This window comes from Melospiza georgiana, chromosome 7 (genome assembly GCF_028018845.1).
Source record: "Melospiza georgiana isolate bMelGeo1 chromosome 7, bMelGeo1.pri, whole genome shotgun sequence".
Classification (NCBI taxonomy): domain Eukaryota; kingdom Metazoa; phylum Chordata; class Aves; order Passeriformes; family Passerellidae; genus Melospiza; species Melospiza georgiana.
The window spans coordinates 27,646,919-27,661,323 of NC_080436.1; the positions used below are offsets into that span (position 1 = coordinate 27,646,919).

Consider the following 14,405-nt stretch of genomic DNA (forward strand, 5'->3'; position numbering starts at 1 on the left):
GATTCCAGATAGAGGGACCAAAGTAGCAAAAGGACTTCAGGACAGTCATATGCTTCACCTCAGCATGAAAGCGTTTCCTCCCACTTAAACGCAAGGTTTGGTGAGCAGTAAGACCTTAACTACCAAGGCAAGAGAATTTTGCTTGAGATAAAAGACAACGCAGGAGAGGTATTTGGAGATCCAAAAGATCTCATGATAACACTATCCTGTCAGTATTTCAGTAATGCTTTTTTCTTTAGGTCAGCTTAACACATTTCCCTAATCAAGAATGCATTTTTCTTTGAAACAGGGTGTATATTTTGAAAGTCAATCACTAATATGTCTCATGTATACAGAGCTTGCCCCAGCCTTTAACTACTGTCAGTGTGGAGGAAGAGAAGACAGAGTAAGAGACAGAGAAAGACAGAGAGAGAGAGAGAGAGAGAGAGAGAGAGAGAGAGAGAGAGAGAGAGAGAAGAAAGAAAGAAAGAAAGAACGAAAGAACATTTTCTGAACTAGGTTTAGCTTCAGCTTGAAGGCCACTGGATTTTTATGAATGTTTGCCCCCCACTAGCAAGCGCTTTCAGCAGTCAGAAATCTTTCGGCATGTCTTACACTTTTTCAGATCCCTTTCTTGGGTCAATAAAAAGGGTGCAGTTGCAGGTGCCTCTGCTTCCTCATCAGAGATCTCCCATTCTCCAGAAAACACCATGAAGATGCTCCACTATTCTGAAGTGACAGATTTCACTGTCATACTACTGTGGAGTTTGGAAGCATGATGAGCCATATGGAAAAAGATAATTATCAGTACAACCGTTTAATAAAAACAAAGATGAAAAATATAAAAGCCTTCCCAAACTAGAATGCTTAATTATAGATTCCTGTTCATCTGGCCAGGGAGGCTAACTTGATGTCAAGTAAGAGCCCAAAAATAGCAGCTGGCTCAGGTGTCTGCTCAGATATCATTTAAAAGTCAGCACGCCTGGAAGTGCATATTGTGTGCTGCCATATTGCTGTACCTGGCACAGGATTTGGCAGGTCTGCTTTCCATTGTTTATAATTTCTCTTGCTGCTCTGAGAAATTAGTAGCTTCTTCTGCACTCAAGATTTAGTCTAGGGAAAACAAATCAAAGCAAAATCCTAGGACTGTCTCCTCTTGAGGAGGATGCTTCAGCTACTCTGGAGAGTTCCTACCTTGGAGCAGCATGATTTATCTAAAAGGAGCAAAAATGATTTTCTGGTTTTCCACTCTGCAGCACCCATTTTATTTCATGCTGAGGCAAATAAATGCATCTACTGCTGTCTTGTTCCTTCCACTATAATGTATAGCAGGTTAAAGTCACAGTTCAGATCTCAGCAGGTTTCAGATTCGAATGCTCGTTATATATCAGGGGGTCAGTGTTCTAGCAGGGAAACACAAAAGCAATCTTCAAGAGGCATGAAATTTCTTATGTTTAGAAACCCTCCATAAAGGTCAGGGTTTTTTAGCTTTTATAAAGCCAACCTTCAGCTTAGAATACTGCCAAAGTAAAATTTTCTCATGGATTAAAAACCTAAGCAACTGAATCCCCAAACCAATAAACAGTAGGCAGTTTATTGGAGGTAACTTGTAAGCATATTCTGTTATTATCATGAAATTAGGAGAAACAAGTAGCTCTCTGAGCTGCCAAGCTAACGATGCATGATTTCCAACATCTTTCTCCCATGAGGGTTTTCCAAAATCTAATAAAAGTGTACGCTTCCTTAACTTCCTTCTTGTGGGCATTAATTGGCTTTTTCCCCTCAGCCTGGCATAAATTTTCATAGAATGTGTAATTTGTAATACTTTTGAGACTTCTTTTTCTCTGTCCAAGATGTTCGAAACATGTCTGCTTGCTCAAAATCACTGGGGGTGTGTGGGGGGAAATGGAGATAAACACTCACAGCATAGCTTTTTTAGGTATCATTTCCTGAGAAGATTCAGCTGAAATATTATAAAATTGCATTTAACTTTCACCTTGCATTGGTTGGTACAGTCTAGTGGTGCAGTGCCCTGCAGTCTAGGACTGCAACCCCAGTGTCTGCCAGCATAACCCCCTGCTCTGCTTGAGCAGTGAAAAATGGAACGTGGATTATGAAAAGAGCCAAGCACCAGCAGAAACAGATGCTCGTGATGCTCGTGTGCAAACCTCGCCAAAAGCACATCTGATAACCAAATATTAAAGACAGATTAACATGCACAGCCATGCTATTCGATACAAATCACATTCATAAGCTAATATTTACATAAACATCTTCCTGAAGAAATCTCCTTAAAGCTCTAATTTTTGAAAGTGAATAGTGACCCCAGGGATTCAAAGGGTCCAAGAAAATAATCACACTGTCTAGAAATCAAGCAACCAAAAAAGCCCAACACTTACAGTGACAAGTAACTTCTGATTTTTTTTATGTTTTAATACCCTTTACCATTCCTTTCTACTCATTTTAAGTGAAGGTTTCACAGAGCTAATTCTGACAATGTTTCAAACACAGCAGCCTATGACAGCAAGACATTTCTTGTCTACTTCCATTACTCACAATTTCTGAACTACTCAAGGTTAAAACATCTTTTTTTCAGATAAATTACAGTAGATCCTATCAGTTAGTGGTCTAGAAGGGAGACTGAGTGAGCAGAATTTTCATGTATGTTCAATGTTTCAAACTGTACTTCCAAAAACACTCATCTGGCATTTCAGTCCCCTCAAACACATTTGGAAAGTTCACCAACTAGCTCTTGGTGGCTGGAGTGTCTCTGAAAGTGCAGAGAATGACAGAAAATTGTGATGTGGCTTTCTCAGACCCATGCAGCATCAGAGCACAACAAATGTCAGAGAACCCAAGGAAAGCTTTGAATTTTCACGCTGTGACTCTAAAACTTCCTATGGAGACTGAAGCAAAACCTACAGAAGCCAAACAACTCTTCTTATCAGCCTTAAAAAGCTTGAGATACAATGCAAAAGAAGGTTAAGGCACATTATACTGTTTCATAAGAAAAATATGAGAAACATTTCTTGTTTAGCTGTATCTGAATTTTGCTGTCTAGTTCTCAATTTTCTGCTCTGATGTACACCTATGAAACAAGCTCATAGAGCCTTTATTCATGTAATGCTCCTGTTGAACCAAACTTTTAAGCAACTAAAATTACCTGATTTGGCATTCAACAAAGAAGATGTTTTTGAAGCATCCCAGCAACCTGCTTCAGCCACACGTCTTTGTTCAACATAAGAATTAAAGATGAAATCAGACATCCAAATTCTATTTTCATTTTCATTTTTATCAGATTACACTCAAGCTTCCCGAACTGTGCAGCAGAAAAGATTTAAGCCTTCTTCCCCTACCTCCTATCCATAACTCTTCACACAGACACTGCTATACACATGTTAAAATTATTACCATTCTTCTCTATCTGCGTCACAGTTGCAAAAATATCTCATATCCAGGCAACTTTCTTCCAATCCACAGGCACACTGCTGAATGCCCGGAAGAGATCCTCCCCAGTAAAGGTGCTTCTCATTGGCACGGCCAACCCACCAAGCAAATGGCATTCCATCTGGATGAAAGGGAAAAAAGAGGGGGGAAAGAGAAAAGAGAAAAAGAGAGAGAAAGAGAACTTGATAAGCAAACTGGATTCTCCCGAGAATGCAAAAGAGAATGGAGGTGGACATGTCAGACAATACTCAAAGAAAAGGTGCAAACTGCAAAGTAACAAACCATAAACTTTGCCCCAGGTTCATTTTATGGAATACAAGTTGAGAAAGCAACGGTTCTGTTGTAATCCCATTAGGGCTCACATGCCAGTTACTCATGAGAACCTTGGCACCACCTTTCAGCTGCCAAGACTTTGGAATGGTGAAGCCAACACCAGGGTCTGCACCAGCTGTGCCCAGTGGTTTTTGTGTGACACTCGGGGCTAGATCTGATCACTGAAGGAGACTGAAAACAACTCTCCTGCCACAACTCACACCCCACAGATTGTACTGTATTACACAGTATTGGACAAGGACCTCTTGTAGTGTCCACTGGTTTTGCAGGAGCCTCTAGCCCTTGATCAGGATTTCTTACCTTAGGAGTCAGATATAAAGAACAAAAACCTACAAAAATAACACACTGACTGATATATTACTATGAACTTAGTACAGTTCCTCTGAAAAGACTAAAATTTCTATTGATTTCTTAGGGAGCAAGATTAGAAATTTTAATGTGCTGTCCATGGATGGAATTTGCAAATGCAAAGTTAGATAAGATATTAAAAAAGGTAGGACATAAGTGGGAAAAAATATTTCCCTGCTTGGGAATCAATTTATCTCTGTGAAGCTATTTTCTACCTACAGGAGCTTTAAGATTTATGTATTTATATAAACCGAGACAGTTTTCTTGTTCATATTTCAGAATCCATTATGCATCAAGCATTAAGTATTAATAGTCAGATAGAGTAAGCAGAATCTGATGTAATGAAATTCACAGATGACCATTTTCTAAGACTGACTTTGTCTTCCAGCTCAGCTAACTTTTTCATTGACTCCTTAATCCTTAAATCAAGAAATGTAATCAGTTACACATACAGGTAGATAGCAAAATTTAACAAAACTGACATATCAAGATTTTTTGATCAAAAGAGCTTGGAAAAATAAACTGTATGGCTAATGAAGAAAGATGCATCCATTTATTCTTCTGCTTTTCTAACATTACTAGTTGGGAGTATTTCTCATTATACAAGGCAAGAAAATCTAAATTATGAAATGCAATCAAGGTTAACTTTAGAATGTAGGAGACTAATTAAAATGAGTTTTAGAATCACTTGGCAAAATTAATTCATATTTATTTTTCTTCTAAGCTTAGACTGCTGAACTGTAAATTCATAAAAAAAGGAAAATAAAAATAGGAAGAGCAACTACATTCTCATGATACCAACAATTAAGACATGGCGAATTTGACCAATACCCAGAGGTACTCATTAGAAAAACACAATCCAATACATCTAAGGATTCATCTTACAAAAATGTACACATTCATTTGAGGCCTCATATTATTGTCAACACATTTATATTTTTTTTTCTTTTCTATTCAGCTGATTTTCTTGCAGAAGTTGATTGCTGGAGCCAGTGAAACAGTTCTATACTATATTATTGGGAAATTACTCAGTACAGCTTGAAATAGTATGTTAATTGAATAAAAGGGTGATTTGTCTAGAAGTAGAAATAGATATACAGAAGTGCTTAATCTAATTTTAAAAGTGCCCATTCTGGAAAAAAAAATATTTAGATAAAGATAAATTCTTCAAGCCAACAGCAAATAATGGTGTTCATTAATCAGATACAATCTGTGTCAGTTTTCTTTGGTGGAAGCCATTATATACTTAAACATAACAGTGAAATAAGCAATCCTTTGTGTGTATTAAGAATAAGTAATTTCCTGACATCTTTTTCAGATCTGTTGTTATTTGTTTCATTGAGCAATACCAAGCAAACACATGCATATTCAGATTTATGCTACAGACTGGGGAAGTGGTAGAAGCACCACAGTTTGAATCATTTACAACTAAATTAAATACAGTGCTAAAAAATAGAGCAGTCAACATTGTAAGAAACAAACTCAGATTGTCAAGGGAACAGGCTATAAAAAACCAGTGTATTTTCCAAAATTCTATTTACTAAGCAGAGTTCTGACACCTTTACCCAAGACAAGTTGATTTTTTTCACTAACTAGTCCCCTAGAAATCAATTTTAGTATTAAGAAAAATTATGCCCTGATTCTTCAAAACTGTTTTGCACCTGTTTAGTTTTTAACACATGAGAAATCAGAGCTTTTCAGCAAAGCTCTTCCAAATCTATGGTACTTAACCAACACCTGCAGAGTTTAGGAATTCTGAAACTTATATTGTATGTCATATACCTGCAATGTTGAAGTAAATCAATACTTCACAAACAATGCCAATCAATCTGAGTTCTTTCCAGAAAGTTTACACCATTATACCTTGGCAGATCTGGAGGATGTCTTGCACTGAGACTGAGTCTGGCCAGCTTGTGCTGATTAAAATTCTTTCTTCTAAGTCTGTAGATTTGTTGCAGAATTTTCATTTCTGTAATCATGCTACTATAATTTTTTCAAAGCATTATAAATTCTCCACCACCTCAAAATGAATTAATTTCCCTTCTCTGGTGAATCCACAGACCAAATCAATGACATTAAGTAAGGATTTAAAATGACCCCATCACCTTATGGTAACATAAGTCAGTAGAGTTCCACTTTAATATTTCTAAGCTAAAAAGTCCATTAATAAGAAGTGCTACTAATTCTTCATTATGTGCTTACCCTGCTCCTAGCAACACATCATTTAGTAAAAAACGTTGTCAAAAGCCTACTGCACAATTAAAAGTATTCTTTTCAATGTTTTTTTTTTTTTTCTTTCTATTATTAATGGGAAAAAATCCTCTGTAAGAAAAAAATTTCGATGTTGTCCTTGAACTCCATGCAATGGTTTCAAAGGAGAATATGTGTGAAAAAATATCCCAAAACAAGCAAGTGCCAAGTGAATGAATTTACCAATGGTAGAACAGTGACAAATTTCTTTACAATGATTTCCTTCTGCACTGCTTAAACCGCCTTAGGAAGATTTTAATTTTGATAACAAAATCTTCAAAAAAGGCAATTTTTGGGTTGTATTTCCTGCAGTGGACAGGATGACAGTAATGTCTGGAAGCCTCTAGAAACAGTTGTGATATTTACACCACTGTTTTTTACCATAATTTAATGTACTATTATAGTAAATACCGCATAAGCATAATGTAACAATATGAATAATTTAATGATAATAATATTCCAACAGCATTTATACACATTATATGCATATCACTGTGTGTATAAACTCCAAAAAACTTCTGTGGACTCAGTTTGCCTTTATACAGTCAGAAAGTCTTAGTACCGACTTTTATGTTTATATAGCTTGAGCTAAAACAAAGCCATGCATTTTTAGAAATATTATATTTAAAATATTTGTCAGATTTGTCTGTATGATTTTTCAGTTTGTTCGTGCTATGGCAACAAACAAAAGTCTAATTATGGAAACATAGCAAGATAATTGCTGTGTTAAACTCCTGTGCTGTATAAACCCACAGCCTGACACAGCACTTACCCCTAAGACAGTCAAGGATTTTGGGGTACCCAAGTTATTGAAACAGGTCAGTTATAGGTCGTTCTCACCACCACTTCAAGTCAATTTATTTGCATTTGTCTTTTGAAACACTAAAAGCATATTGCACTCAAACAACATTGTCTTAGCAATTTTCATGTTCATTTTGTCCTCCAAATTCAAACCAAGTTAAGCAGAACTGAATTTGTACAATCTTAACTCGATAAATTTTACTGATGAAACTGTAAATTAATTTACATCTATGCTGTTTTGTCTATAAAGGAACGATTCACCTATCAAGAGGTAGTGAAAATTAGGAAAATACTGACTGTAGAATTGCATAGAGCAATCAAAGTCAATTCTTTGAAATCTCACTCAAAACCAATAAATATCTGTTTGCACTAACCACCTCAACAATATCAAATCCTGCATATGTCTCACCTGATACATTAAAAATACGTGAAACAAGCAGTTAACAGATTTTTTTCATGCATATGTCTGTATATAAACACACACCTATGAGGCAATTTCAACCTGAATAACTGAATTCAGAGGCCAAGTTAGTGTACAAATTATCATGTTAGATAATAATTTTTTAAAAGACTCTTGAATAAATGGACAAAACAGTGAGAAAGGAAAACTGACCCAATATTTTTCAAGAGTTTACCAAGATCTTGTTTGCTCACACCAAATTTTTTTCCATCATAACATTTTTACAGCTTATTATACTGTAATTTTTAAAATTCAATTGACATAAAACCAATTTCTTCCTGTTTAGCCTTTCGACAGGGAAAAAAAATACAGTTTCGATAAATCAAATAAAAAGTATTTAAAATAATTCTGGACAAAAAAGGGAAAAATTGGAGAAATATTCCACACTTAGTTGAAAGCACATAATTAATACCTTCTTACAGGCTGTTTGTTCGGTGAAGTCACTAATCAGTATTAATGACTCAGGATCTGTATTAGTTTAAACAACAACTCCCACCATGGGGAAAATAAACTGATAACTCAAAGCAGGGTGAGCTCAGGCTGTGCTGCTCATTCTCTGAAGGGGGTGCTGAGATTTAACAGTGAAAATGCTGCTCTTTGGTTCCCAACCCTCAGCAAGGGTCTCGTGGCTCTGCCCCTGCCATGTGGAAGCAACACTCATCCCTTGAGATGTCAGGCTCTCTGCACCTCACAAACAATCCTGCTTTTAAATCAAGATCAGGTTACCTTGGGAAAAAAATATGTAATATGGACCAGGAAAAAAATGAGAATCCCCAATGGCATGGGTCCTTTGAACATTGTTTACTCAGTGAGCCACCAAGTCACCCAGTTGGTTTTGTACCACACTACTCTGCTTGCATGGGGACACACACCTGTGTTATGCCTGTCTCATCTTTTTTCAGTACAGACATAATGACTACCTAATACTTCCTTTACTTTAAACCTTCCCCATGGCAATTATACCGGTTTCACATCCCTTTTTCTCTACTAGAACTACAACTATAACAACATATTATTGCCCTAATTTTCAGAGATGACAAACATGGTTGTGTTGGAAATCACAGGTGGTCAAACACTGCACCAAGACAGTCACTTTTTGTATTGGGTAACATCTGTGCCAGCCAACATTACTAAGAATCTCACTGAATTTGCTTAAAATTTCTGGTCAGGTTCTGTCATTATTCAGCTCAGCTATCCAAAAGGGAAGTAGTCCTGCTAATGCCAGTGGAACTACCCAATGGCCAAGACCACAAAGTTTAATCCTCATTCTAAAATTATTTTTTAGGAAAAGTGGGGAAAAGGCAGTTCTTTGCTGACATTTTGTTTATTGTTATACAGCTTTGCTGCCAAGGTGCATTGCTTTCAGAGGGTCCCAGGCAGAAGTAATTGCTTTAAAAAAAAAACAAAGGAAAAACCACATAGCACACAGCATTTGTCTGCTTCTCTTAAGCAGAGAAACTGCTCTCCCCCTAGAGCAGCTGTTACCACAGTGTGCTCTGCTCTTCTGAAGTTGTTAAGATATTCTCATAGATGAGAATGGGCAGAAAGAAGGTAAATAAACATGGACCTCTGCTTCTTCTACATTTAACAGGAGCCTAATGAGCCACACTGCTGGGCTGCAATGACAGAGCTAAGGTCACTGCACACTCAGAGTGCCTCAGCAAAAGCAAAATCACCATCAAGCCTTTAAGAGACAGATTTGAGGATGAGCATAAGGATTTCAAACCCAAATACTTTTAGATGCTGAGGAACATTAAATGTACATCCAAACTAAAATTTTGTGCCTCGTGAATGTCCCAGCTGAAGGCCTAAGAAGGCTGAAAATATTATGAGTACTTGCATTCTCCTCTGCCAGCCCAGTCTGGGTTTTTTCAATAAATTTCTGGCCAAGTGACAAGTTTCCTGAAAGATGCAAATGGGACTCCAGCCAACAAGAGAAACTATGTGAACAGCTGAAGGCATACAGGTTGGGAAGGGCAAGCAACAACAAATAAACAATCCAAAGAAGATTATAGCTTTTAGGGACAAATGACAAAACAGGAAATGGCAGCTTTGAATCCTCAGCAGTTTTGCTGAAGATGAACTGGATATTCTGCTCTGCTGAAACAAAAAAATGATCTCATTTCCTTTATTTTCTGCATTCCAGCTCACCTTCACTTCAAAATTGCTCCACTTGCTTTCAATTCCTTTCCCTCTTCCTCATTCGCCTCTTCTTTTCCCATTTTCTCTGTTTAGCCTAAATCCTCCAGGTAAATTCAGATAAACAAGCCTGACACTGCCTTAACAGATAAGCCTATGACATTGATGCATGTCCTGCCACATCCTTACTCTGCGCTGGGACCAGAAACCCATCAATGCTCTGGATTCAATTGCAAGTGAATAATGACCATGGATAAGCCACAGTGGGCTCCAATATAACCCTGTCTGGGCCAGAGGAGCAGCTCCTGCTCAGCAGATGTCTGGATTTTTTTTCCCTATTATTCCCAGTAGGAATAATGGCAGTAAGATGAACCCATCATTTCTTGCCCTCACACTGCTCAACCAGCTCTTCTGTGTTCATTCTCATCCTCATTACCAGCATCTTCTCACCCATTTCCCCATGAATGCCACCTCGTGAGGTGCCTCAATACAGTGCCCAGGAAATGATCTTTCATTCTTAGTCAGCTCTTCTGCAGAAGTATAAAAATAGTTAGTGAGAATAAATAGCAGTGAGTCCTGAATTAACAGATTAATAAAGAGAAGATAAACCAGATTATGTAATTCCAGGTCTTGTGAAAGTGCTATGGGACACTGAATGATCATGTTTGATTTTGGGGCTCTCTGCAGCAGACCAACACTCCTCAATGGGTCTCTAGGGCCTGAGGAAGACAACAGGAGTGACATTTGCAGCCACCCTGCAGTCAGACAGTAACACAGCCCACTCCCTCTGTGTCCTGCTGAAGTCTTATCCACATTATCTTATGAGCTAACTGGATGAGGTGCCCACATGGAATGGGGGAAAGCATGGAAGAGATGAGTGAGTTTATAAGTTTAGACACATCATATGCTCTTCAGAGCTTTCTTTTTAAAGCATTTTATAATGGATGTGAAAGGGCCACAGGGAAAGGCCACAGGAAAGAGAGCACTGAACTAATGCACCTTATAAAATACTGCAAGGTGAGAGTAGTAGTTTATCACAGCAGTTTTTGTTCTTAAACGCTATTTAAGTTTTCATAGATGAAAGCACTTTCAGAGCTAGAAATAAGATTGCAGAGGACAGAGGGGAATAGTTGAAGCATCAATGACTATGAATGGTGCCTCAAACCATAAACCAATCATTTCACCACAAGAAAACTTAGTATTCAAATATTATTCATGGAAATGTTGAAGTGAGAAAACTTGTACAGAACAGTAAAGCTACATTATAAGCAACTGTCCCAGGAAACAATTCCAGGAAAAAACACTTTATAGGTTAATAATTTCCTATTATTTTCCAGGAATAATAATGGACAGATCCAGCAGCCAGCATAGAAGCATCCAGCTCCAGTGAAATCAGGGTAGCAGTGCAGATTTGCACTCACTGAGCATCAGGCTGTTCACAGGAAGAACAAACAGCTGAGGCTGGACAGGACCTCTGGAGAAGTTTAGTCCAGCCTCCTGATGTTCTGAAACAGATTCAGGATGTAAGAACTCCTTTGAAAAACTCTGTGGCTGTTACTGAGTCAAGCAAAAGCATCTGCAGGTATGCAGCAAGTGATATACAGGCCTGAAGGATCTATTTTTAAAGGGGGTAAAAAAAAAAAAAAAGTTATATTTGCTCCATTTATTCTTGAATTATCCATCATGACACCTCATACCCTTGGGTTTGGGCATGGATGAAGAGTAATGACCTTAACTGTAGCACTTTGCACCTCAGGAACTCCACCTGGTGCAACCATGGAGTCTCCAGCTCTGCACAGCTCCCAGGCTCAGGTGCTCTCAAAAGCCCACCAGCCTGAGCCTTTCACCAAGAAAGCCCAAAAAACCCCAGGGCAACAGCCTGGCCTAACAGTGGTCTGAAAGCCAGGGTAGAACTCAGAGCAGGTAGCTTGTTCATGAACACAAGCCAGCTGGAGTAAAGTTGAGTTGAATTAATCAAGGATTAATTCAATTCTTGCTAGAAATCATGGAGAGTTGGCTGGATTACGCCCACAATGAGATGCAACTAGATAAACTAGAAAAAGAAAGTAGATAAAATGGGGACATTTGGGACATTTAATAGGAGACTGGATGAGTAACAGAAAAACATGCTGTGGGAAGCAATCTTTGCTTGGTCCTTTGGGAGAAACTACATGCACTAATAACAGTCCTTCCCCACTCCTTTATTTTGAAAAGTGTCTGAGTAAAAATGGAATTACCTTACTCGACAGAACTGTTTCCTGTATATGCAGTTTTAACTACCAGCATTAATAATGAGAAAAGGATCCTTATTATTACTTTTTTTACCCCTGCTCACATTGCACCAATACAGTCACTAGTGGCTCAAATGGACTGTCTCCAGATTTGACAACCCTCACAACAGACAGATTAATTTTGTTCCCATTGCACACGCAATAGCAGCTTCTAGGAATAATAAAATCTAGATTCAGGTGTAGAGAATCTTTATTAGCACTATTGATTCATGAAGCAATGAGAACACACCTTGTCCTTCAGCTCCGAGGTTAATACAGCACAGCTGACAGTTAGAGAATAACATCTATTTACATGGGGTAAATCTGACCAGAAGGTCATTAGGACAATGCCATTTCCACAGTGGGCCTTTTTGAATTTCATGGCTCAGATTTATCTTAAAGAAATCAGAAAATATCATCAGTAAATACGCTGAATATCTGAACAGGAGTAAAAATAGAAGAACAGTCTTTATAGAACATAAATTAAAAGAGATAATAACATATTGCTAATCACTTTAAAGCTGGAATCCCTAATTAAATAAATTAGAGGATTTTCTTAAAACTGATAGCAGCACTCTCAGATATTATTAGGATGGCATTTCTGTTTTGAAAAGACACCTTTGGAAAATGAGATCACATCTCAACCTCATTATCTCAAGTCCTGTAATATTACCTGAGCATCTTGGGTAAGAGGGAAGTCCTCTCTCCCCATGCAGTTGTAGATAAAAAGCCCTAAGTTTGGGGGTTTTGTTTCTTTTGCTTTAATTTAGGATTTTTGGTTGGTGTTTTGTTTGTTTGTTTTTTAATGGCAAAAAAAGCTGTAAAGTCCCTGAGAAGAGGACTTTATATCCATTGCCTTTTACAAGACAGGCATTGTAAACAACTACAAAATGACACCAACACCCAAAAGAGAGCTCAGAGAATAATATAAGCACATTTCTGAGCCTTACACCAATTATGAACCAGCAAGGCAGCTTGGACAGTGTAGAAACCGCACTCTGAGCCTGTCCTCCAACCCTTTTGTCACATCCCTAGTGAACTGAAATCTCACAGGGCCAGGTGAACTGGATTGCTTTTTTTTTGTTCTCAAAGCATGTCAGTTGGCAAGAGACAACTCTGAGTTGTACTTGTTATGAACAAAAAGTCCTGCACAGCAGTGCAGAAAGTCTGGTTTTAAGCTTTATTAAAAAAAAAAAAAAAAAAAAACACCAAAAAAAACAACAAAAACCAACCAACCAACAAAAAAAGTGAACTAAAAGCCTTCCAATAACTTGTTGAACCATGTTCCAGTATCTCTGAGAGGCATTACTGCAACTCATTAAACTTTTTATAGTCTGATGTGTAACAACACATTACAGAGCAATTGTAAATAAATAACTGCTGATTTGACACTGCTTTCAACTGCAGAGCAATTCTGCTTTCCTCAATGTTACAATTAATGTCAGCAGTTAATGCCTTAAGTGGTGGAATCGGAAACTCAGCTACGATAAACGCATGCAGCCAGATTTCAACTTAAGGATATACCCAAACTGCAGCATGGCCTTAGTTCAGCTGTCCCTGTCTCAGGCTGCAATTACAGTTCTGTTGGTCAGAGCAGCAGGGGGACCATTTGTCATCCTAAGGAAGGCTGGAGTGCTGTGAAATTGGGCACTTTGGAAAAATGCAGCTGTAGCAGAACATATGTATAGGCAAGACCATGAAATGAACTGGCTCCAAGCCAGCACGTAAAGGCAAAAACAAGAGAATGTAAATGAAAAAAAATCATAGAACACTGTACTCAGAAGATGCTTCTATTGATACATCCTGACCAGCTATAAAGGTCAGGCTGACAACAATCTGTCTTCTCTGTGGGACTGCTTAATCAATTTGCAGCTCTTTTTTCTTCACCCTGTTAGCAACAGGTTCACATCTTTCAAACAGATCTTCTATTTTTGCTGCTTAATTGGTCTCAGGTTCCTGTGTATCTCTCTGTACAGCTATAACAAACATGGGTGAGTATTTACATTATTGCACAGACTGTAGTGGATAGAAATGAACTGTTCAGCTCTGCTCTGCAGCTCTACTGTCACTAACAGAGATTATTATGTGGCTGAAGACAGTTTTCTGCTCCTTGAGCTGAAGGAAGAACTGAGCTGTGCTTTAGCACTGCAGTGAATACTGGAATGGGCAGAGGCTGCAGAAGGATGACAACCATGCAGCCTCAAGAAGCCGTAGTCCTTCCTCTCTTTCCCAAAGCTGATCAGGCTTCTGTGTCTTCTGTATTTAATGGTGAGAGAAAGACCCAGCACGGGAGCCAGTCTATCTACAAGCATCACAAAGTGAGAATAAAGAACTTTACATATGACATAACTCTCTACCATAGGCCTTTCATCACAGCT

The 14,405-nt window shown here is 38.1% G+C and overlaps 1 protein-coding gene across 1 annotated transcript in view; it reads right to left on the bottom strand.

The window, feature by feature from the left end:
- CNTNAP5 (contactin associated protein family member 5) overlaps positions 1 to 14,405 on the bottom strand; it is a 260,487-nt gene that overhangs the window by 45,634 nt on the left and 200,448 nt on the right. The window contains exon 14 of the mRNA XM_058027494.1: positions 3,391 to 3,547. Within this exon, the coding sequence (XP_057883477.1) occupies positions 3,391 to 3,547 (157 nt within the window). The remainder of the gene's footprint in view (positions 1 to 3,390; positions 3,548 to 14,405) is intronic.